Source organism: Cheilinus undulatus, linkage group 12 (genome assembly GCF_018320785.1).
Source record: "Cheilinus undulatus linkage group 12, ASM1832078v1, whole genome shotgun sequence".
NCBI classification, from domain to species: Eukaryota; Metazoa; Chordata; class Actinopteri; order Labriformes; family Labridae; genus Cheilinus; species Cheilinus undulatus.
Window position 1 is genome coordinate 30,165,648 of NC_054876.1, and position 27,080 is coordinate 30,192,727.

The 27,080-nt window shown below is 39.8% G+C and overlaps 1 protein-coding gene across 9 annotated transcripts in view; it reads left to right on the plus strand.

Moving 5' to 3' along the window:
• The first annotated feature begins 11,874 nt into the window (after window positions 1-11,874).
• Window positions 11,875-27,080, plus strand: part of nbeaa (neurobeachin a) — a 164,433-nt gene continuing 149,227 nt past the window's right edge. For all 9 annotated transcript variants that reach the window (XM_041801758.1, XM_041801759.1, XM_041801760.1 and 6 more), the window contains exon 1: window positions 11,875-12,423. In XM_041801758.1, coding sequence (XP_041657692.1) covers window positions 12,115-12,423 — 309 coding nt within the window. In that variant the 5' untranslated portion in view covers window positions 11,875-12,114. The remainder of the gene's footprint in view (window positions 12,424-27,080) is intronic.

The following is a 27,080-nucleotide window of genomic DNA, read 5'->3' on the forward strand; positions in this document are numbered from 1 at the left end:
CTGTAATTCACAACCTTGTCAAGTTGCTCTTCAGATAGGGAATACATTTTCTTCAAAAAAGTAATCCAGGAAATCAGACTTTATACTCTTACCTTGTAACCTTGCAACGTAGATGGATAAGCCCATTTCCTTCCTTTTCACTGGCGAATCCATCTTACAAAGCTCCCATCTGAACCGTTTGGGCCCGGTTAGAAAGTGACAGGACCAATCAGTGACAAGGGGCAGTACTTTCAGGCACGGCAGAGTCATGACATAAACAAGCAGCAGAAGGAGGGGGTACAATTATGGCGGAAGAGCTTAGCGTGGACGCTGCTAAAGCGTGGGTTTTATCAGAACTTGACAACAATTCTTCGTTAAAAGAACAAAGAACAGCAGTGAGTTGTTTTCTTTTCAAAAACGGCAAAAGTCGAGTACTTACATGTCTATTGTCGCCATGTTTCATGTTATTCCCTGTAGCTGCGCACGCGCACCTCGATAGCTGAACGTCACATGTTTTGTTGCTCTGATTGGCCCGTAGAGATGTGACAGACAGAACGTTCATCTAATCACACTCTGAGTTGTTTTTTAAACCTATGCCTTTTCTCAAACGTGTCAGGTTACCTACCTTGTAAGTGCTTTCACACTTTTGTATTGAATAGACATTATAATTTCTATTGAATGATGGGGCTTCATACTAAACTCTCATTGTGTTGGGTGTCTGCTTATGCACAGTCGTTCTTCTTGACACATTTGATATCTTTAGAAATCTCAAGATCTCAAGTAGAATTTTTAATAAAGTTCTGAGGGATTGAACGATGCTTGTCCGCATAATAATTGACTCACTGGGGGTTTAAAGGTCCTGAGGGCTGAAGAGATTAAGCTGTACTGGATCATTGTCATGTATGCTGAAAAACTGAAATTCATAGCTGCTTATAAGCCGATGTGTTGGGGCATTGTTCCTCCTCTGGTGTACAGGGACTAAGAGAATGCCCGGCTAACTTGATAGCCTTTAGGGGCCAAAGCCTGTGCGTAAGCTATTCCATCAAACCGAGAAGGCTGTTTCATCTCCGCTTGGTTATTCATGGCCACTACCACAGTTCAGGAGCCCCGTGTTTCAGTCCAGCCAAAGAGCCGAGTCCTTGATCCCAGGTCGTAACCCCTGTCAGAGAACTGGATACTTCATCCCTGATGACAGCTTTCCACACCAGTGGGAGTGTTAACACAAACCATTACCTGGAAAATGAAAATGAAGAGCTGACTATTGTTTTTTTTTAATATATATTTTCTTTGTCAGATTCGGTCCAGTCTGTCCCTAAACAAAATTCTACCTATGAAAAGCCAGCTTCTTTAAACCATCATCAATGCACACCTTCCAGTTCATCCATGATGGCCTAATCTTCTTAACCCACTGAGTGTGTAATCCTTAAGACATAATGTCCATTTTCAGGTTATGAGATTTAGAAGGATGGTGATATTTTCTTGAAGTAATCTTTCCTTTAGACTGATACATAAACACTCTTTTCTCTTAAAAAACTCTAATGAGCTACTTTGAGGTGTCCTCTGATGATTGTCCTTTATAGAGCAGTGTAAGAGTAACAAATACAATAGGGAATGGGGCCTGCCTGCTGAAAGTGTTTAGTCCCAATACTATAGAGAGTTTAAGCAACGGAAAAAAAATAAGAAAATCTCATCTTATGTCCTTGGGGTGTGCTCCTGGAGAAGTCTTTTAGTCTAATAATAGGTCCTGTTTTCTACAAATAAGAGCAAAATACCTGTCTTTAGGGGGAGATTTTTACAACTATTTTAATTAAAAATAGAAAGGCACTAAGAGAGTGTGCATACTTCTACTAAAGCTCATATTCCAGCCTTTGTATGATATGCAGATCTGGATATAAGCATAAACGTGCACATTGCAAAATATGAATATATCACAATAATTAGGAACTATTAATTTATTTCAATGAGTAATGCTTATTGCATTCAGTTTACATATCTGTCAACCATTCTAAGGAGGTCTGCTTGTGTTTCCTAAACTTTCCACCAGTGGACCTCAGCTGTCTAGCCTCTGGACCAATCACAACCTCCTCCATGAGAAATCAGGAACCATATTTTTAAAAATTTTCAACTGCTCCAGTTTATCAAATGAAATTGTTTTCATTGGACTTTAGTGAAAGAAAACATGATTAAGTGACCGGGTTAGAATATAAACATGTTTAAAAAAACATGAAGTATTATTTCCTGTTGATTGCTATTGATAATATTTTCATACTTTTGTCATGTACATGGATTTGTTTAAAGCTTGAAGATTTTAGTTGTCAATGAACTATGCTTTGGCTTAACATTGTTATCAGCCAGTATCAGCCCTTCTGGGGGCGTACTTGGGGGCATGAACAGAAGACAGTAGCAGATGTTTACCTGTTGTCTCTTAACTATTCAATACTGGCATGAAAAAATCTAACAGCTGATTCAGAGAAGAGGGTTATTATTGTGCTGAAAATGTGGACTGTTGGACAAAGTCTGATCTGTTTTTTTGTGATCAAACAGAGAGAAAATGTAGGTGTTGTTAGAGTGTTACACCAAAGCAGACATAAAATCCCTGTCAGTATCGGTCATCTGCTACTTTTATTTTAAACATCAGTATCAGCATTGGCCCTTATTTTAAAATTAGTGCATTTCTAGTTGTTAGTAGAATAACTTTTATTTTTATATTTTTTCTCTGATAATATGTACATTTTTCGTTTTCTAGTGATTTTTAGAAATTAACACATTATCATAGGAAAAAATAGCTTTTTCATCTTACGGTAAGGTGATGAGTGGGTCAAGATCTTGAGAAAACAAACAACTTTATCTATGGCAGCTGATAAATATTATGGACCTACTGTATGTCTGCTTAGGGCTTCTGTAATTTAGTCTTTTCTCATTATTTTTCAGACTCACATTCTGAAACAACTGTTAATGTCTTTACAACACACTTTTGCCTCTGACCCACCAGGTGAGCCAAAAGTATAACACCCTCTGATAACCTGACACGCCAGGTGAACAGTGTCATATATGAGTTGCATTGTTAATTTTACATTCATCTGGAAGCTTCCATAGAAAGTGTTTGGGAAGGACAGGACTTTTCCAAAAAATCTTGGAAGGTGACTGGAAGAATCTTCTATCACATTCATTCATGATTCATGCCAATCAGAGCGACAAGACAGTAGGAAGTTGTACGTATGCGGCTCTCTTAAGCTGACAGGTTACCACTGCCATAGATTGTTAATGTTAAAAGTTCTCGGTAGGGATGGGGATCGTTATTTAGTGGGGATGCTGAGTATTCATACTATTGATATTCGCATCGGCCATTTTGTTTATTACTCTTCTTCTGCGCCGGCTATCTCCTCCTTCATACTTTGTCATTTTGACACCATCTAAACTTCAAAAAAAATTCAGGGGCGCACTGGACGGCCTGGGTTCGCACCCGGCCTGAGGCCCTTTACCATACGTCTCCCTGCTCTTGTCCCTCTTTCCGACTCTATCCATTGTCCTCCTCTATCAAACAAAGGCATGAAAATGCCCTAAAAATAAATCTTAAAAACAAAATCAGTTTCTTTGTTATTCAACTGCTTTGACTTTTCTCATTTCTAACCTTTATAATTATTAACTCTGCCAAGGAGGTTATGTGATCAGGTGGGTTTGTTCATTTGTTAGTTAGTTTGTTAGCAACATAACTCAAAAAGTCATGGGCGGATTTTCATGAAATTTTCAGGAAATGTCACAAATGGCATAAGGAAGAACTGATTAGATTTTGGGACTGATCCGGATCACCGTCTGGATCTAGGAATTTTTTAACAGATACTTTACTATTGGGCGATTGGGCTAATGTCCGAGGTCTGCGCTGTTACCACTTCACACCTTACCAATTTTCACCCATTTAAGCTGCCTATTGCCATTAAACACCACTTTCTTTTTTGCCTGTTTTTGCCACTGTATCCCATTTTTGCCCTCTTTCACCACTTTTCACACATTTCAGCTACTTTTTGCAACTAAATACCACTTGATTCCTATTTTTCTTAACCAATTTTTGCCACTCTTGACTGCTTTTTGCCCATCTGAGCCACTTTTCACTCATTTTTTTTGCCACATTTGGACCATTTAAGTCACCTATAACTTATTTTTTGGTCACTTCTCACCCATTTTGCTACATTCTGACCCCTTTTCCACTTTTTTGTCCCTATTCTCACCCCCTTTTCACCCCCTTTTTTTTTTTTTTTTTTTTTTTTTGCTTTTTGACCATTTTTGCCACTTTTAACTTATTGTTATTGTACTTCAAGCTGTTTTTGCTTCACTTCTTAGATTGTGGCTCTTGCAAAGGTATTTTCAACTATTTTGAACAATATCTCCACCACCTTAAGTGCAATCCCACACACCTTAGCCTCAGACTCAAGAGGCTACTCTGTCAATAGGGCAGTGTTCAATTTTTTTTTGTTAACAAAATTTTGTATTTTGAGCAATGATTTCACATTCTTCACAAATCAGGTATTTCACTCTTCAGCTTTTATACTATTTACATCTATTTCTATGCTTTTTCAGCCATTGAATACCATTATCAGCTACTTGAAGGTTATCATCAAAAAAACTATTTTTCCCCTTGATAATATGACATTTGAACACACGATGACATATAGGATGCCTAAAGTATTATTCCTACTAAAAGATTTTGGTTCATACTCAGGCTACAAATTAAACCTACAGAAAGCACAGGCTTTGATTTTCAACTACCAGCCTGGGGAGAGTACATCCAGACTTTGTCAATTTGAGTGGAATAACAGCTGTATTAAATATTTGGAAGTCCGGATACCTAAAGATCTGACAAGCATTTATGAACATAATTATGCTCCCATTACAGCAGAAATTAAAGCAGACCTAAACAGGTGGTCTCTTCTACCAATGTCCATGTATAACAGAATAGAAACTGTGAAAATAAATGTATTGGCCAAACTGCTCTTTCTTTTTCAATCACTGCCGGTAGCAATTCCCGCTAAGCAATTTACCGAATGGAACAGAGTTATTTCATCCTTCATTTGGGGAGGAAAAAAAACAAGGATAACATTTCAGACATTACAACTTCCAAGAGACAAAGGGGGGTTTGGCACTAACCTGCCTAGAACATTATTACAAAGCAGCACAATTATGTAATTTAATTTGTTGGTGTGATGACACATATGATGCTAAATGGAAGACAATAGAGCAAAGCCAAATACACATACCTCACCCTTCCCTATTAGGAGACACAAACCTTCTAAATAAACACGTGAATAATTTTTCCACTTGGATAACTGTTCCACTTAACATTTGGAATACAATATTGCAGGACAAAGAATTTGCGTTGGATAATACATGACACAGAATTCATACCTGCTCAACTATACAATAGATTCAAAGAATGGAGGAAATCGGGAATCACCTCATTTTCAGTAATTACTAGTAGTAATGGGTTGTGGTCCTTTCAGAAACTTAAAAAAACCTATAACCTACAGAAATGAGATTTTTTCAGATACCTCCAAATGAGAAACTATTCTGACAAAAATATTAAGTCCACAACAGAGAGAGGATTAAACCTGATTAAGATATTTGTGGAAGCTTTCAAAGGTAATGTAACCAGAAAACTGCTATCAAAAGTCTACAAATCCTTACAAGAAGAAAGAGGTCACTCTATATTTTATGTAAAAACAAGATGGGAAAGAGAAGCTAATGTAAAGATAACTGAGGACGACTGGCTAAACATTTGCAAATCATCTTCTTCCACCACCAGCTCCGGTCTGTGGAGGAAATTTGCTTGGAAGAATATCCTAAGATATTTCATAACCCCAAAGATTAAAGAGTCCCAGACTAACAGACCTGAGCTCGATTGCTGCTGGAGGATGTGTGGGCATAAATCTTTTGGACATGTCCATATTTTTTGGGACTGTCCTGTGCTTTCACCATTTTGGAAAAATGTTACAGAAGAGATAAAATCAATATTTGGCTCAGATATAGTTCTATCTTTCAGTTTTATTTATTTAGGTGTCTTACCCGTAAGCTTAAAGAGAGGAGACAAATACTTAGTATGAATTTTATTAACCAGTTGCAAAAAAGAAACAAGGAAATGGCTCAACAAGCAGCCTCCATCTATTGCAGAATGGAAAGAGATCATTGGGGAGATTTATTGTATGGAATGCTTGACCTTCTCTATAAGATATGCCAGGGATAAATTTGAAAGGTACTGGGATCTCTGGAAATCATATGTAAACCTTAAGTGATGGAGATACTTGTTTTGTCATATATGAAAATGTCATTCGGTAATTTGTATAACTGATTTTTAATTCTGTTTTTTTTTTTGTTACAACTGCAAAGGAGGTGACTTAACATGATATTCAGTAACACAGCAGTTTGTCTCTACTCTTCTCTTGACTGTGCATTAGAAGCTGATTTAAATCCATGAAATATTATTTGTTGAACCTATGATGATCATGTCTGCTACTTTTATTATTTTAATCCTGTTTGTTGTTCTATAAAAAATAAAAACAAAGTTTAAAAAGAAAAGAAAAGCTGTCAGTGTGGCTCTCTGCCCTTGTTTGAATAAAGAAATGTTTTTCTATTCTGACAAATCCACCGCTGTGGCTGAGTCTGAGCTAAACACTCCACTAACAGGCATTGTATACAACTTACACAACAACTAATCCTTTGCCCCGTAACTCTCGCAAACTCATCCTAAAGCAGGTCAGCAGTTGAGCGAAAACATCTTTCACATCATGAAAGTGTTTTTTTTTATTCTTTATGCCATACAGAAAGTGATCCAGTTCTGGTAAAACTGACAGTATGCTAAAGCTACATCCGAGGCATCAGTGCAGAGTTGGCAGTCATTACAATTGGCTTTGAGTAAATGTATACCCCGCTCATCCAACTTGGTTCTTTATGGCTCTGAAAGTAGTCATTCACTCATTTACACAGTCAGTCATTCACTCAGTCAGTCACATACAGACCCATGTGTAGAGCAGTCAGCCAAAAAATGTGAAATATGACATATAGGATGTTAATAATTTTGTTTATCTACAACATTTTTAAAACTCATATCATTAACATAACACTGAACAAATGCATCACACACTGCATATTTGAATCATGCAGGCCTAATTGTAAGCAGGCAAAACGTGTATGCAGAGCATAATAACTGAATACAACTTTGTGTTGTTTTGTCTACATTTGAGGCTATTCAGAAGCAAAAAAAATGACCTTTGAAAATAAAATCGATTCAACCTAATTAAGCCCTATTTGTGTTTTAATCTGAAGTTTTTTCTCAGTAAATGTTGTTGGAAATTATCTTTTGTTTTGTAACATAATTTGAAATGGATTTATTGTTGAGTTGGGTGAAAAGAGACAGGAAGTAGCCTTGTTGCACCACCTCTGTTATCTGCCCATCTCCCGTCTTTGTCACTCTCTCATGCACACACAGGAACATGGATAGACACAGGAGTGTATGAGGACAAACTCCCACACACGTCTCAATTATGACTCACATCCGTCTTTGATAACGGGAAGTTATTACCTGTTTCTGTCACTGTCTGCCCTTGTACATAAACAAGCTGTTTTCTGTTGTTTGTAAGAGAATATAGACCAGTCCCATCTTTGATTTAAATCTTTATTGATATATTTTAACATCTTCACCCTTAACCTTTTGTGACCTGGCCTTGATTTGGTTATCACTCATTTAGATAATAACAGCTGCTTCTTGTCGAAACAAATCTAACCACAACCAGAAATAAATTTACCAGGAAATAAACAGCGTTTTCTCTGGTACACAGTGATCAAACTCTTTCTGACAGACGTCACCTCTGCTGCTCTCTGGCTGCCTGATCCTCTCTGAGCCTCATTCCCCCTCTGAAGCTTCAGCGCTCTGATCATCGGCCCACACGAGACACTAGCACTACCTCCACATGTCACTACAAAGGTGCACCGGAACCAAGAGCTAAATGACTGCCTGCCTGCAAGTAATGCTCCTCTACTGGAGGTGAGGGAGGAAAGAGAGAGATGGTGAGGTGGAGGAGAGATGAGAGGGAGAACAATGTGAGTGCTTTTTACCCAATCACCAACAAGATCCCAGTTAAGGCCTCTCCTTTTGCTCCACAAGTCTTTTGTAGAATCATGACAAAGCTGCAGAAGCATGTCTTTGTCTGAAAACAAAGGGGAGTGTGTCTTTGTGTGTGAGCCTGCCATTGTGTGTGCATGAGTTTTAGTTTGAGAATGTGCTTTTCAGTGTGAGAGAATTGTGTATTAGAGAGTGAATATGTGCGTTTGTTTCCTTCATCTCTCTTGTGCTGAAGATTTAGTAAAAAAAAAAAAAAAAGGATGGCCTCTGCTCATCTGTAAAATTCCCTAATGATATCACGTGTGTTCATGCACGTGCATCACACCCCATGCACGCACAGAGGTACAAAATGTCACTCCCATGTCACCCACACCTTGTCACCTGTCAGCGGTCAGCAGCCAGAGAAAAATGAGGAGCATAACATTGAAGAGACTGCTGTCACTGTCTATATGAAAATATACTTAGACACACACACATCAACAGGGTGACGAATCAGCCTCTATAGCCGTTTTTGCTAATGGAAATCCTCACAAGCAGATGTGTCCTCTTGGAAGAGCACATGGAGTGTGAAACAAGCTTATGTATGCACACAGGTAGAGAACCAGTGGTCGTGGTCTAGGTAGCCACCAGGGGATACAGTAGTTGTGTAAGAGCATATGAAAACACCAGCTGGACTCAGTTAAGGGCATAAAAGAAAAAAAAAAAGAAAACTCTTGATGTAGTTTAGAATGAACAGCATTTGTCTCTAATTGTAGATTATAGCTCTAATTTTCACTCTTGGGGTTGTAAGCTCAAATATTGTGTTGTATTTTTGTCTCAACAATTAGCGCATCATAAGCCCTGTTCACACTTGCACAAAACTCGTAAAAATTTCCTGAATTTACAGGGGTGAGCTCCATGTCAGTATTAAGATGGCTATGATTTTTACTTTTACATGAAATATCCCTGCTAGCCCCCTGGTATTTCACCCTTCCCCACTCCTCCATTAACTGCGGTAGATTGCTAGGAAACTTCCTGCAGAGAGGGACAAATGTGAACAGGAAGGTAAAAAAATGTTTTAGTAGGTTATAGGGAAACACAGTCAGCTGGCTAAACAGTTAAATTCAGATGAGAAATTAGCTGATGTAAGATTTACAAGTTGGTTCATGTTTTATATATGCCTGATATCCCTGTCAAATGCTGTTTTAAAACTGTAATAAAGCCTCCCACCACTAGTAGCCACTGTAGCTTGCGTTAATGGCTGCTGCCTTCTTGACAGAGCTTCTCAGAAGGACGTAAACATGAGACGCTTAGGGATAACATCTGTGCTGTAGAAACAGCATGTTGGCAGTATTTTAAACTAGAAAATAAAAACAAAGCTGTCACATGTACTTGTGTGTAACACATCAACTAAGAGATGAGTAAGCACATTAAGCATGATATTCATGTTGCAATGTCCTTTAGCAGACATTTTTATCCAAAGCAACTTATGGGACAGGTGTTCCTGGCATTAAGGACCTTGCCCAAGGATCCACACTTGACACTCATGCTCTGACTGGGAATTGAACCCCTAATCTACCATACCCCAGCCAGCAATGTAAACCACTGAGCTATCCAGCCACATATTAATCTGCAAAGAGGAATGAAGGCCTCCAAAGCTAGCTGCTAACTTTAGCCATACTCTACTCAGTATTCCAGCCTCTCATCCTAAACCCATTGACACAACGACCATGTGATGAATTTGACTGTTTTCTGAGCAATTACTCCACGTAAGACTAGTCGCTTAAACACAAATAAAATGCGTGTTCAGGAAAATAGTCGCCTGGGAACATTACAAATAGGCCACCCTTAAACATCTGAGTATATTTCAGGTCAGAATAGCATAATAACCTTATTGTTTTCTGTCTACTGTAAAAATAACTTATGTTAGCATTTAGCAGACTTTTGTAGTTGCCATGTTTAAATTTATCTCTTTCAGTAGCTCGCAAAAACAGTAAACAAATTGCTCACTTGTGTGTTAATTCTTTGTTTAAAACTAAGTTTAGTTAGTAACAAAACTCCTTAGTTTTAGTCTTTGACAGCAGCATACTGATTGACATGTCCACCCAAGACTGGGGTTTGTAAAAAAGCCTGGTTTCAGAAGATTTCCCATAATGGTTATTTTAGGTCTCCACTTGGATTCAAGCAACAAATATAGATAAATGAAACGGACACATCAAGAGTATCCTGTTTGAATATACTTTGCTTGTTGCATTTTTGAAAACATAAACTAAAACTAAACTAACACAAACTAATAGAAACTAAAGTGAAATTGAAAACAAAAAGTAAACATGAAGTAAAAATAAAATCTAATGAAAAATCCCAAACTATTATAACCTTGGTGGCAGCCACTGATGTTGAAAGTGAGTAAAATACAGAAGTGCAATAAAATGCCTCAGATGTCAACTTGAGGCTCAGTCCGAAAACCAAGTAAGTCCCATTGAAACCTATATAAAAGATTTACATATGCAGATTTTCTTAAAGAAGAAATGAACATGTTCACTGCCTTTTAAAATAAAAAAATTGACATCAGCCACATATATCTTTATTGGTGCACACTTACAATGGTGATATTATTTGTAACTCAACCATTTTAATTATATCAAGGGTGTGAATTATATATAAGCCTGTATAATCAGGGGATGGGGGTTAAGTTTAGTTAGTTTTTGATTTTTTTTTTGTAAAGCTAGGGTTTTATTTAGTTTCAGTTAATTGAAATGATTTTTACATTTTAGTTATTTAGTTTGTTTTGGTTGACTGTAATAACCTGGGTTGCCACTTGGATAAGTCATGTTGTTCTACCCATATTTTATTCATAGTTGTCTTTTCAGTGACAAAGTGATTAAATCATTGCAATTTTATATGATCTACATGTATGTTTTTATACATAGCAACAAATTATTACATATTTTTATTGCCCTTCAGCTTTTCACAATGTGATCTCAGGGGAAAATGTCTGCCAGGTGAATATGATCAGTTGTAGCATAATTCAGGCTCACATTTATGACAGCCACATGTAAGACTTATACCTCTAAACTATCCACTTTTTTAGTGACATGTACTCATATATAAGAAATAGGAATAGTGCTTTATAAAACAGAGGACATTAGGATGAAAATGGAATACTGGTGAGGTAAGAGGGTGAGGTAAAAGGGTTTATGGAGAAGTGAAAATGACAGCAGGAAAAGAGAATAGAGGAGAGGACTTGAGGGGGAGAAATAGAAAGCCTAATCATGGCTGACAAGAAAAGATGGGTGAGGAGACAGGTGTCATGAGAGCGCTTGTGTGATGCTTAATGAGGAAACAACAGTACCTGAGTTAAACAAGGTACAGTGATAAGTGGGACAGATAGATGGATTCTGAATATATAAACAGGCTCCGTCTGGAAGTCAGACTGCTTAAACTACTCTAACTTTACTCATCTGCACGCACAGTAGCCCCAGTAATACTGCAGTCTACTTTTTCTAAATTAGTTATAATGTCAGCTTCTCTTCAGTGAACACATTTTTATTTCTACAGCCATGAAATAGTAAAAAAAAAACACCCCAAAACAAAGACAAACACCCAGTTATTCAGGTGCTGCTGTGCTCTGTGTAAAGCCATGCATGGATGGCTCCATGTTTTTCCACTTCAGCACCCTACCAGAAAGTCCCTTAAGCGCGCATGCGTGGCTAGAGCGCGCTGCCGCAGACAGGGGGCGTCAACATGGCGTTCTACCCTCCACGACCGCACTGACTGCAACCTGCCAATGAGAGAGAGAGGCAGAAAGAGAGGAGAGAGAGAGAAGCGTAGGCTACCATTCTGTCAAGGCTCCATCCCTTTTTGCCAACCTTATGAATCCCTACACATTTTCAGGAGGATAGGGCGAATTTTCAGGATTTTATCAACGCTGTTTTCGCTCGTTTTTCCTACGCAGTGGATGGTTTTGTGCGGCAGAAGACGCAGCTTGTAGAGCAGGTGTGAGAGACAGCGGCGACCGCTCCTCTCCTCCCTGTTTCCGAGGGGAAATGTCGAGCGAGAAGCCGGTTTCAGCACCACCGGGCTCTGCTTCTTCGCTCACGGACACAGACTCCCATCCCCCGCAGGGCTCCTCCGTGCAGCAGGCGCCGACGCCGCAGCAGGTTACCGCGGGCGCTGGCTCCGGCGCCACCGGGGAAAGGATGGTGTCTGCAGCCGGCTCAATGGTCCTCCCGGCCGGGGTGATCAACCCCGCCGTCCCGATACGGAATATCCAGATGAAATTCGCTGTGTTGGTGGGCCTGATCCAGGTCGGGGAGGTTAGCAACAGGGACATCGTGGAGACTGTACTGAACCTGGTGAGTTTCTTTAGGATGAAGAAAACACAGAAAGGCAGCCATAAAATCACAGAGCCCTTAAAGCCGCTATGTTTTATTTACGATGCTTCACTCCCATGGTTGTGTGGCTTTCAGTGGATGATGTCATTTGTTTGTTCGTTGGATGGATGGATGTGGGCTTTTATTTTCTGTGGATAAAATGAGCACACACGAGGCTGCATGTTGGGTAATAAATAGGCTGAGGCTGAATTATTGTAAACCTTAGAGGAGCTGAATGAAGCATGTGACCCCACCAAGGCATAGAGGCTTTAATCACCAGCCATTGTTGACTAAATGACCCGTTTGCGGTTTAACAAGGAGAGAACGATTGCAGTTTAACTGTATGCTAGTAGATATGGGGAAATTGTATGCACGCTATTCTCCTGACCCCGATATGTACCCTGAAGTGATGCATAGGCAGCTCGGTACTAACGCCGATAAACCACAATGTTGCGCACAACAAACACCGAGACACAGCCTGGATTCCTTCATTTTACCAAAAGAGAAATCCTGCAGGAATGCACGCATTTATAGAATGAGTCGACCACGGACAGAGGCCGATTAGCATTGTGCTGCTCATCGACATATTTGTCTGTATGAGAATGGCTCAAAATTATGCATAGGCCTATTGTTGGAGGCAGGGCCCTGCATCCTGTGCGCTAAGGGGGGATGTATAGAAAGCCGGTGAAACAGTTAGCCTAGTGACTTATATTACTGTGGTTATTTTAATTATGGATCACATAAATGACCTCCCTCCCATCCGACCATCTTTAACCCTCATACCGAAGGTTGTGTCGGTGATGCTGGGCCTACCCAACACATCCGAGGATTTAATCCAGCTGGGGAGGGGAGGGGGGGTGACATGACTGGTGTTTACCGTTACGAAACAGATGAGCAAAATGTACAGCAGACGTGGGTCTGGAGGACTCATGCATTTGGAGAAATATGGGACGTGTGAGTGTGTGTGTGAGGGATGCTGCCAGCCTGTTTTCCCTCCTCTATGCATCAGGCGATGGCGTGTGCTGCATGAGATGTGCCATGAAAGGGGGGGAATCTGATCATCAGTATAAGAAAGATCTGGACTAATGAAGATAGATAACCTGATTTTAGAGCAAAGCTCTCTAAATGTAGATTTATTCTAGGGCTTCATGCAGCCAGTGGCCTATTTACTCCCTGGATGCTTGGAGCAGGACAGCCTACAGTCGGACTAAACCATTTTCTTCTCAGTCAGACCATAGTGAGCCGTCCCGATTCAGGTCGCCTCTCATCTCCTAATCGATTATTGGTTCTACAGGGAAGAACAGGGGTTGCATTTGCTGGCTCACTCCGACCTTGTCTCCTTCGCCTTTCCAACATCCCCCCTCCTCTTTGGCTGCACAGGCTGATAACCATCCATCCTGCTCCACAGCCTCCTCCTCCTTCACTCTGGAGGGGCTGAGGGGAGCGATGCTGCCTGCATAGACCGGCCTGGCAGGGCAACGCCATGCATTTAAAAGCAGGTGGAGAAGAGGAGGAGGAGGAGAGGGAGGGAGGGTGGGGGAGGAGAAGAGAGAGCGTGGAGGAGGAGGAGGAGGATGAGGTGGTAGGATGCTGCAGTGGCTATGTGCTCAGAAATCACCAGCTGATGCAGCGGAAGAGGAAAGGACTCAGTGGAAGCTTATCAGAGTGTCCAGCTGAAATGTACTCTGTTTTTACATAAATACCTGCATTCAGACCCCCACTCTCTGTTTGTGGATGCTGCTCTGACACATTAACACACAAAGGCCAAACACCCTGACAAATTAAAGCAGTATGTGTTAGCCATACAAAGCTTTTACTTGCTAAATCCTGAATTGAACAATCAGTTCTGGTTGCAAGGCTGCCAATAGCTAAGCCTGTTAGGGAATTCTGTTGCCCAGCTCCTTAATTAAAAGAGTTGAAACAAAGAGGTGTGGAGGCAGGAACCTCAGCGGTCATGCTGCTGGTACAATGAGTCCACTGTGACCTAAAAGCTGATCCATTATTCCAGTCAATGTGGGAGACCACAGCGGCCACATTTGTCTGTCCACCATGGCCGTATTGATCACATACCCACTGCAGCTCGGGTGAACAGATGGCTTGTCAGCTTGATCAGATATGCTCTCGATGGTATATGGTATGGGGCTTGCATTTGGTGAATGATGAACTGTGGTGTCTCTAGAAAGAAGGAGAAAAAAAGAAGAGAGCGAAAACAATACGAATCAACAAGGACCAGATAGCTAGCTGAACTAATGCTGATAGTGTGACAAACAAAAACAAAGTAGCATCACTTTTGCAGCATTGTTGAAGCATCTAACGTGTTTTAAACATACAGACAGCATATCTGAGCGCATGCATATACACCTATATTGTGTATCTGTGCTGCTGGCAGCGAGGTGTGCCGCTATTATCATCAACAAGGCATCACAGTTGTCAAGGCAACACTGCTCTTTGACTGCCTGCCTCCAGACGCTCGACCACCTGCTGTTGCTTTCCACTTCCGGACTTCTGCCACAGCAGTGCTCTCTATCTCTCTCACACTCTGCTTTTGTCGGTGCTTCTCTCCATCCACTACCACTAGCTATTATTTTGATAGCTTGGTTTTACTTACAACAAGCAAAGTGGCACCGAAGTAACTGAGAAATGCAGACATATATGGTGAATATGCAGAGATATATGCATGAGTCACCAGGCCTGTGACAGTGATCCTCCTTGCTTAAAGTCTCAGGATCTCAGCTGATAGAACATGTGCTACCAGTTTTTCAAAGAATATTCCTTCATTTCATGTTTGATTGTGGTAGAGAGCCCTGAATAGTTGAATATTCACCTGTTAATTCAAAAGAGACACAGGTAACATAGCCTAACACTTAAAACAAGTATTAGCCTGTAGACTCACATTAGCATTCTGTATTGTTAATTGGCATATATCTTATAAGGTCCCCATAATGCAGACTTCGTGAGTAAGAGAAGATATCAATCAAGTTCTGTCATAGAACAAATTACTTCAAGACATTTTTTTAGTTATGTGTTTTAGCTGGTGTATTGCAAATGAGAACCACAGAAGAAAGAACAGTTGACTCAAGGCAAAATCTGACCAATCAGATGTGACTTTGTAAATCCTTCGGAGCATGCGCTCAGCTAGGAGCACCCCTAGCTGAGAGCATGTTTGAAACACTGCTCCTTAATTTCTTATTTGGCTGAGATTTGGTGAAGGTGGGGCTGTTGCATGTTAACCACATCACATATTCAGATTCCATAATGGAGGCAGCTATAATTGTTAAGCTTCTTTTGTGATTAATTCTGTTGTGCCCTTTTTTCTTTTTGTTAACATGAAGCTTGTGGTGTAGACCAGACTTTGATCAATCTGAGGGGTTTATGAGATGATAAATGGAACAAGAAATTAGAAAGAAATATTTTAGAGTTTGGAGATCAGAGTTGTTGCTCTAATTGTTGCCGTTTTTAGTTGTAAATTACTCAAGATATCTCCGTTTTCAGCTTAATTATTAGTACAAACATCAGGACAACTAAATTTGTGAGGGTAATTATTGGGATGCCCAAAAATAACAATTTTATTGGAAACTCAGAATGACCTTTCCCATTAAACACAGTGCAAAAAGTCTGAATATACTGCAGTAAATTAAAAAAATGCAATGAAGCAATAGTTTCTCACCCATTATGTGAATATTTCATTGTATGGAGGCTGATCACAGTGACCAGTTTGATCATACAGTTAAATCTGTATTTCTCACAGTGTGGTACGATCCATGGGTGGGAGGGTGGCAAAGAGGGTCATCCCACCCTCCCTTCTTTTGTACGTTTACTTTTTGTGTGTCTCTCCTCTTCATTAGCAGGGCTTCATTTAAGAAGCTCTTGGGTGCAGGAATGTTGGATATTAATGCAAGCAGCTACAAGAAGGTGTTAAAACTATGGCACAAGAAGCTTTAGGAGACATTGCTCCTTAAACAGTGCATTTACTGGAGGGACATAATCTAAAACAAATGAAATCTGCAAATACTTCTGTGGGTGTAAATATACCTGGGTGGCTGGCTCAAGTATTGTTTATGTGAGGAAAAAGCTGTAATGTAGCTTTAGTTGGCTATAGATTATTAGATTATTCTGTTTTTTCTTTTTTTTTTTTAAGATTTATTTTTTGGGCATTTTTGCGCCTCTGTTTGATAGAGGAGGACAGTGGATAGAGTCGGAAACAGGGACGAGAGCGGGGGAGAGACATGGAGTAATTCAAACCTGGGCCGCCTGTGCACGTGGGGGTCAAAGGTCAAAAACTATGAGTTAAAGTTCATATACTCAGGAATGACATATGTACTTGTAGTTTAACATAATTAACAACGCATCCAAGACGCCCCAAAAACACGATTCAACAAGACTAGAATGTCAGAAATTTTCTTACATCGTCGTGTAGTTTGACAGCAGGACCTGAGGTAAATGACACAAATCTAGGCCTGTAGTCAACCAGAAGAAAACCTGGTCGACCAAAATTGCACCCAGGCATCGACCAGTCGATTGGTCATTCAGGTAAAAATAAATAAATAAATGAATAAAATAAAAAAATAAAAAAATAAAAATCACCTTGTTGAGGACCAGTTTAATCCATACATTTTCCTTACTACACCTGTTTGGTAGTGAGAATGATCCTAAAATGAACATAACAAGCCTTTTGAAGCATTAATACATTTTTTAAGCTTATCACATCATACTAAAAAAAGAATTAATTGAAAGACGATCAGTGCGCACCTGCCTTTGATCATATGATCTCCGTGATCCCAGCGCGGTAACTCTTCAAACTAATGTAGCCTACAAAATAACCTCATATCATTGTTTTTTATTCATTTCTAATGGTAAATAATAACAGGATCACTTGATCCAGCCTGCTCCATGTCATTTACGAGCATAAAGCAGACAGCATGCAACGTTTATTTACGAAGGTGAGAGGGAAAAAGTTTGCTGGTCAGGACTTTATGGCCAGCAGACATTGTATGTTATCTCCTCTGCTTTCTGTCTGTCTGTAAGAGAAGTTAACGCTAACATAAACACTTTAAGGAGATTATAAAAGATGATACCACGCAGCCTATTTGCTGACAGGTGAAAAAACTGACCATAGGAGTTGATGCTGTGAGTGAGGGCATAGCAGAGACACTCAGCAGCGTCACTTCAATACAAACAGCCTGCAACTTTGTGACGAGTTGAAGATGCGTTGTTCCTGAGTGTTACTGCTGTAAAAATATCAGAAAATATCCCACTCTGCATCACTTTGTGTGCATTGCTCCTCTGTCCTCAGCAGCACATCTCTCTATAGCAGTAAACTGTGCACCACCGCTTCTGCCACCTGGTCAGCACATGGAGGGGGGGGCTCGCTGACCAGGGTGATCTTAGTCGGACAAAAGCGACCAAACACTCGACCAATCGAATGGAAGCTGTCAGCCCTACGCAAATCCTGTCCAACAGTCTGTCCAATAGGACAGCATTTGCCCCTTCGAACTAATGGGTACATATTGTTTTATGTTATTTACGTTATCACATGCATACCTTAAGTGCTATCTGAAGGAGAGTCGCTCCACATTGTCCTCCTCTTGATACATCCATAATTGTTATCCATAATCAATCCATAATTGTTTTTGTTTGTTGTTTTCTTCCTTTGCAAACATAAGACTGCTATAAGATATCAGCCGTCCACTGAGAGCATTGTGACTTTTACACAGTAACCATCAGCCATACTTTAAACCCCTGCTAGTGGTGGGAGGCTGCATTACAGCTTAGACACAACGTTTGACCACCATTGCAAGCCTGGATTAGCAAAAACATTGATAATCAGTCTGGGAATTCTAGTTCTTGCTAGTGAGGGTAAAAGCATTAAATTGTTTGAAGTCTTCAAATTGCTAAGGCCTTGTCTGGCCTGCTATCTTGCAGCTGAAATCATACTTTATGGTGTAGTGATGGGTCCCGGTTTACCATCTCTGTGAAGGATCTGATATGAACAATCATGCTTTTTTCCTCTCAGTCAAAAACTTCTCTCTAAAATGATACCTCAGATTGTATCCAGTGGATGCGTTCTCTACCCCAGGCAGTGGTTTTTTGATTTGACATGCTGTGATGTTGGATATTGGGGGAACAAGAGGGTGAGGAGGAATATTTGTTGACAGAAGGAGGTTTGACATGTGATTTATCCATCTGAACTGTACTGTCGTATCAATTCTTCATTTGAAGTATGGAGAGGTATATTTCGAATTCAGACAGTGCTGTCACTCTTGCCTCAGTTCAGCACCAGCTTTGCTTATTTTTAGACCGCTTTATCCTGTTGTAATGCTGCTTTTTTGGGATCAAAACAGTACGGTTGTGAAGCATAGAAGAAGCTTGGTGACACACTGGTTCTTCGCTTTTCATTTTCACCTTTGCTTGCCTCTTTGTTGGGATTTGGCATCTTCTGTTGGTGTCATTTCACACTGGAGTCACTTAAGTCATCACACTTCATATCTATGTTAAAAGTCCTCATTATTCATGTCCACAATCTCCACAATTAGTATACCAAGTTTTAGGCTATTAGAGCCAAAGAGAATGCAATAAACTGGGCTGGAATGTACAAAAGATGATAATATGTAGCTAAATGAACACTCCCAAATGTTGAAAGGTTGGCATCAGCTGTGACATGATAGCAACTCATCGATGTTCCTCTTTTTTCCCAGGTAAAAATGACCACAAAGGTGGGGAATAAAGAGAAAAAATGAGGATTGCTTGAAAATCAAGTATTTCTATGTTTTGATATTTGCTCAGTGCAGCGTGACCCTCTGTCTCTTCCTGAAGTGTATTGATTTTGCTGAGCAGATTTATACCTCACTGATTTTTAAAGGACCAGGCCACCCATTTTCAAACATATTGTGCAGCATGCTGTTTTGCCCTGTGGTGGTTTTTAAAATGCCAGTAGAAAAGAGTCAGTTTAATTGAACTGTTCTTGGGGTTTGCCCTGTGGCACACTCAGGGCAGAGGCTAAGTGTTGGCCTGCAGCACTGTAATCTGCTTGCTTGGCCATGCAGAGGAATAACAATGCGTCATTGTGGCCCCACACAGCCTGGCCAATGACTCTTATAGCAAACATCACTCTCATAGACTTGTGTAAGATACATTTTGGCCTTACTGTTAAGAAAATGATCAACTTAATGACACCACAAGAGCAGTCTTTTGTGTATTCTTTTTGTTTGAAGGATATTAATAACACCTTTAGCTCTGGTCATGGTGTAGCAGAACACATGGTTAAAGGTTTTACTCTGTTATCGCCTTTATGTCATTTACTATTTAAACCATGGTCAAGGGAAAGGCTGATACTAGCTCTAGTAACTAAAAGTAGTGGGAACTCTCAAATAGCTGTTATGCAAATAGGAAGGTGGCTCTTTGTAGTATTTTTGCTTCTGTGTTCTTTGATTTTTGTGCTACTATGAGATTTTTTCTTACTTTGTCTCTCTTTGTGTTGAAGCAGAAGTGGCCTTCATCTTGTTTTTTTTTGTCTGGTCAGCATTGTCTTTTTTGCTGATTTCACTGGAAATCTCATCCAGTAGTAGATGATGAAATAGTAAAGAGATACCTTGTGGCTGCCGTGTGTTTATTATGTATAAATGTAACTTTTATTACTAAATTAAGTCTCACAATATTGTCACAGAACAGTGTAATTGCTGCTCCAACTTATAGTTTTCTTTATATTAATCTTTCATCAGTCTTACTTATGTTTTTTTTTATTAATGTACATTGTCTTGGTCTGTCCAATCAATAAAGTTAATCTGTCAATCATTCTTTGTTTATATAGCATCAATTCATGACCAAATGTATCTCAAGAAACTTTGAGTGGAAATAAACTCATGTTGACAGCCATCTCTTTAAGCTGTGAAGAAAGACAGAAGAGGCAGATGCCAGAGGAGAGGAACGGATGCAGAGAAAGAAAACATGCAGATGCATGAAGTGAGAAAACAAGCAGAGCAACAACAACGATTGAGATAAATGTGCCTGTCCTAGCTGTAGATACTGACACCATTGACTGTGAGTTAATATGGACAGTATGCCTCAGTTGCTTGACATTACACAAAGGTGAAGCCAAAATAACCCTCACGATAGGCACTAGTGTATTACAATGATGGGATAATTTGGAGCAGATTTAAAAGAGTGCCAGCCTGTGGAGAACTGCAGAATTGATGTCATCCCTCTACTAACCAAAGCCTAAATCTTACTCAATGTATTTGTTTTATTCTGTCTTGCCTTCTCTCTTTTACTTTTCTATCAGGTTAAGAGCACTGTAAGTGGCTACAATTGTCAACAGTACTGTCAGTCATAATGACATGGCATCCCATCTTTTTTGCATCAAGTAAAAACGTTAAACCACTCAAAAAGGGCAAATTTCAACAAAATCATTGTGACTTGGTATGTGTGCAATAAGCCAGCTAAACTGTTTTAGTCAAATCCATTTGTCGTCAGCACCAATATTATTTGTTGAACTAATTAACATTCTTTATAATTTCAGGCCCACAATCACAGTCAGACACTCCAAGTTGGTTTACAGAATGCATTTACTTGACTTTAGACTAGTTGGCTCAAAGCAATAATATTTTGTATGTTGAATGGGAAGTTATACACATAGGAACATAACAAATTATGACAATGACTAAAACTAATGACTGTGGGCTTGACAAAAATTTAGTTGGACATGTTTTTTTTGGTAATATTTTGACCAAGGCCCATCTGTTGTCTTTGAGGAGGCGGGGTTTATAACCAATACAGCAGATAGTCAGCAGTGTTTTGGCTTCACTCCCAGGTGGATGTTGCTCTGTCCATCTAAACATTCAGTATTTGACTGAAACCTAAAGATTTGAATTTTTTTGTCACATTTGAAGGCAAAACAGTTAATTGATTATCAGTTACCCAGAGAGTTTTGTCCTCCTTTTCTGTTAATCTCACTAGCTCTACATGTAATATAAGTTGTATTTTTACTGAACTTTATATTAATTTCAGAGCAGAAACTGTGCTGTCTTTATGAAGAGGACATTAGCATGAACATTAGCCTTAGGCTAACGCTGCAACAAAGAGAAGTAAAGTGTTTGTGAAAGCCCCTCAAACTGAGCACAGTATAGTCTGAGATAAGAGGATGCACATTCGCTTTGTCCTTAGCAAGTGTTTTTCTGGCCTCTGCGAGATGATGCTGGGGGTTATTTTGGGGAAGATTAGCCGCCATAATGCTGCAGTGAGTCAGTTTGTGCCTGAAGGCTACAGCAAGTTAGCTAACAATGACAACTGTGCCGGTCCAAAGAAGAAAACAACAGTGGAAATGTTTTTCTATGTGGTAACTTGCTGATGAACTCTATGGACACACACAGACAATGCTTGTTTAGCTCACACACACACATCGAACTGTTGAAGAAGTGGAGGATGGAGGGTGTGGCTTCCACCTGCAAGGTCATGAATGACTTTGCGATCTATCACACAGCTGGGTGGAGGAACAGGAGAGCGGTGGAGGAGGATAATGAGGGGAGGCTGCTCATCTTTATGGTGAAGCAAAGGGAGAGAAATGATGAGGGAGAATTAACGAGTCTGTGATCGTACTTCAGGTGCTCTTCTGGACTGTAACATAGGTCTCACTGTACAGTGTCCTGTGGGGGTCTGATGAGTTTGGGGCCCTACTGTGGAGCCTCATCACATCCTGTGTATTACTGCTCTGCTCCCACTCTCCTTTACCCCCGGTGATGGAGATCCATGTGCCTGAGTGACTGGGGAGCCTGCACACTTTTGCTTATTAGAGCTATCGTGACATTTTGAGTTTTAATTGGCCATTTTTCATTATCACTCACTTGTCACATTGTGGGAATCACCTCTGCCAGCTTGTTATCGAGGTTAGTGTCCCTATGTGTGAAAGTGAAGGCTGTGGTTCGAGTGTCTGGCATGCTGGATGAATCTAGAATCACTACAAGGAAAGAAATAAAAAAAAAAAAAACGAATTCAAAATCTACTCTCTAAGTTTTTTATTTAATGATAAACTAAATCCTCTTATACCAGCAAGCATCTCCATAATTATCCTCTTCAAGGCTAAATGAATCTTTTCAAGGTGCAAAGCAGAGTCTTGTGGGTTTTTCAGTCTTTTTTTGGCTTAAATTAGAACACGATTTTGTCTTGTGGGAGGTGTTAAGCTTCCAGTTTAAAACCGCTCACCTCTCCATGTTTCACAGGGCTCATTTCATGACTACTTTTCCAAATTCCTCCTTATCCCTTCTCGACCATGTTTCCAAATATTGAGAGGATAAGCCATGTCAGATTTTGGGTGAGAGCACCTTCTCAGATTGGGATGAACACAGAACAAAAATGTCCCATCTGTTGCTTAATGACACTTTCTTTGTCACTCTTAGTGGCTTTCTTTATCTCTCCTTTCCTGATCTTCTCTAAGAACATCCATCTCACTAACCCCTGCGGTGTAATCTTGTCCCTCGCTCCCTGACTCCTGGGTTGGGGGAAGTGGCTGGTGGATGAATGTGGATGATCCCTATTGTGAGGAGGTAATGGAGCTGTCTGTACTATCATTCCTCGCCCTTTTTTCCCCTAAACTCATCTTTGCCACTATTCTGGTTGAGCAGACCAGAAAGGGGAATACTTTCTCTCATTCACATGTATTCTTACTTTCTGCTCTGTTTTTAAGTATGTGTGATGTGAAGAGAAGGGTGGAGGGAGATAGCAAAGGGATTGAAGATTTAACTATTTTGAGTGTCTTATTTTGGTTTTTCTTTCTTTTTTTTTTTCTGCGGAAAGTGACAAAAATGAACCATAGCACTGAGCACAACAGGCACTGAAATCTCTTTGAGGTTAAAAATTCTCTTATAAATATTCCTAATTTTTTTTCAACCACTTTGACTTGCACTTCAGACTCTTTTCCACCAAAGATGTTACAATCTAGTTTGTATTGATGCAGAAATAGTCATTGGATGTATGCCATTTTTCATAAATAAATTGCATTGATTTTTTTACTAGAGTAGATGTTATGAATTAAATATGAATTTCACATTTAGAACTAGTGCTTGTTGCCAACCACTATGCTGTGAATTAAGTCACTGCTAATCCAAACAGTCACACACTTGCTATGTTCTGTAGGGCTTTTATTCTAATTTTAATGCATTTAAACTAAAGCTGCTGTCATTGGATGGAAGTTGTTAGGGCAGAGCTGATATTTTGATTCTAAAAGTCTGTGTAAATTTATTATGTATTACATCATACTATTTTCTCTTACGGTCATGGACGAAGCATTGGCACCCCTGAAATTTTTCCAGAAAATACACCATTTCTCCCAGAAATGGTTGCAAAATTACAAATGTTTTTGGTATACACGTTTATTTCCTTTATGTGCATTGGAAAAACACACAAAAAACAGAAGAAAAAAGACAAAATTGACATTATTTTACACAAAACTCAAAAATGGGCCAAACAAAATTATTGGTACCCTTTTAAAACTGTGGGTGAATCCTTTTCTCATAAGCATGTGATGCTCATTTAAACTCACCTGTGGTAGTAACAGGTGCTGGCAATATAGAAATCACACCTGAAGCCAGGTAGAATGTATAAAAGTTGACTCAACCTTTGTGTTGTGTGCCTGTGTGTGTTGCACCAAGTATGGAGAAGAGAAAGAGGAGCCGAGAATTGTCTGAGAACTTAAGAAGCAAAATTGTGGAAAAATATGGACAATCTCAAGGTTACAAGACCATCTCCAGAGATCTTGAAATTCCTTTGTCCACTGTGCATAATATAATCAAGAACTTTATAACCAATGGAACTGTGGCTAATCTCCCTGGACGTGGACGGAAGAGAAAAATTGACGAAAGAATGCAATGCAGGATAGTTGGAATAGTGGATAAACATCCTCAGTCAAATTCCACACAAATTTAGGCTGTCCTGCAGACTCAGGGTGCAAAAGTGTCTGCTCGGACCATACGTCGTCATCTGAATGAGATGAAATGCTATGGCAGGAGACCGAGGAGAACCTCACTGCTGACAAAGAGACATAAAAAGACAGCCTGGAGTTTGCAAAAATGTACCTGAGTAAGTCTCAATCCTTCTGGGAGAACATTTTGTGGACAGATGAGACTAAGGTAAAGCATTATGGAAAAGCACGTCATTCTACTGTCTACAGTAAACGGAATGAGGCCTACAAAGAAAAGAACACAGTACCTACAGTCAAACATGGTGGAGGTTCAAAGATGTTTTGGGGTTATTTTGCTGCCTCTGGCACTGGGTGCCTTGACTGTGTGCAAGGAATCATGAAATCTGGAGACTATCAAAAGATTTTGGGCTACAATGTAAGGCCTAGTGTCAGAAAGCTGGGTCTGCGTCAGAGGTCATGGGTGTTCCAGCAGGACAATGACCCCAAACATACCTCAAAAAGCACCAAGAAATGGTTGGAGACAAAGCGCTGGAGAGTTCTGAAGTGGCCAGCCAAGATTTGGACCTTTACAGCATAACTGCCTTCAGTCATATTTCAAGTTTTTAAGGTAACAAAAAAAACAAAAAACATATTTTGGCAAACACATAGGATTTTTTTATTTATACTTTAATAGTAAGCTCTACCAGATGTGTGAACAAGTTTCTTAAAAAAGAAAAGCCACAACAAGGACTACATGACAAATAAAAGTTAGATGATGACTTGGGCATATAGTGATTATGGACCATATTATTACAAGCATTCTGATTGGTTGAGGATATCGCCAATATGGCTTAATAAATCAGCAACAAGTGAAGCAGATATCACAATTTGGCCAAAAAATTACTTATGCAGCTATGCCATGGGGCTAACCATATAGGTTTAGAAAAGGTTGTTAAAATTCTCTATTATTCTTTTCTGTGGCCTCATTTTTTTATGAGTAATGCCACTTTCTACTATATCTATTGACTCTTACAGTGGATGGGAAGGCTCAGAAATTTGCATTTTATTTCAACAAATTTCTAAAAGTACTTGAACTATAGAACAGTTTCAATATTTGAATTTGTTTGAATTTATTGGCCTTGGTGGTTAATGATTTTTGTTTCCTGTTAAGTCCACAGTATTGTTGTGTTTGGAATAATTGTTGTGTTCCTTTTCCTCCATGTTTCATCGCCTTTGTGTCTGTTCTTGCTTTTGTGTCTGGCTCTTTTGTGTTTTTCTTTGTAAAATATCAGCAATGTCTGTAGGGTGTGGTGAGGTTGGGGGTGTTGTCGCATCCCTGGAATCGTCATATAGCATGTTGGGATCAAAAGAAGCTGTAGACACACGCTGGTGCATGTGTTTGCGTGCCGCCCTGGCACCCCTACATTGCGCTAATCTTCATTATAACAAGCTGCTTTGTTAGAATTACCTGGTGTTTGTGTGCTGCCTACTGTGTGTGTTTGCCCTCTCCATCCCAGAGAGATGATGAACGAGTGTTCCTGCAAACCTTTGCTGTAGTCTCCCACACCTTCATCTGCACATTTTCTCTACACACAAATGAGGAAAAAAAAATACACACTCTGCTCCCTTCCTTCATGTAGCCCACATCAGTGCCTGGCAGGGGTGATTTTATATTCATGCTGGCCTACTTCGCTTTTTCTCCCTTGGCTCCTCTCTCTCTCTCTCTCACACACATATGCACACAAACACATCTGCTTTACTGTGAAGTATAGCTATCTGTGTAGCAATTCATCATGCTGAAAACTGCAGTGGCTGAAGGTTGATTGTAAAAACTTTGTTGTGTGTTTGTGTTAGATTATCGGGTATTAAAGACAGAACTACTTCTTGAGTTATTTTGTGTCTTGGACATCCAGCATCTGCTTTTAGACTCCCTTCAGTATGAAAAACTGTCCAGGTAATAACCTATTTAGCAAGCCTATTTGATAAAGATCAGACTGGTCAGTGCAAAACCATATCATAATAAGAATAATAAATTCCATTCTCCTTTCTTTTCACTTCCATTTATATTCTGCTCTGATTTAAGGGTGTAACAGGACTGCATGTTCTCCCCATGAGATAGATTTGAATTCGTGAATACAAATGAGAGCAACAATCCAACTAATGTCTTCTAATAAATCCAATTCACCAATGACAGCGAGCAGTAGATGAAGGAGAGGCTTAAAGAGAGTTCAGTCAGAGACTTCATAAGACAGCACAGCTTGATAAGAGGTAATATTTTCTACACTCCAAAGAGAACTAGTTAAATAGACGAGACAGTGGCACAATATGTTCCTTTTATTGTGCTCTTTTCTCTTTTTTTTATATGGATGCTTGTGATACTGCCTGGCTTTGGCACACAATAAAGTCAGGTGTGTGTGCTCTGTACTGTCAGCGAGGGAAATAAGAAGAACCAAATCATAATCTGCAGCTCTGTGGCTTTATTCAGTAATAACACTGTGTGTGCAAGCGCTGACAGTCGTCCACACAATCAAATGTGTTGCTTCATTTTTAGGTTTTCCAATCTTAAGGGAAAATCTCACTTCGGCAGCTTAAGAGAGAAGCATGTCAACCAAGCAAAAGTGATATTGACATCATGCAGAGCGATGCTAGTGGCAAAATGTTGGCATATAAATTGATCATTGAAGGGGAGAAAGATGCCCTGTTTAAATATCAACAAGATCTCACATCCATACTCGTGTCATCTTGAGACATT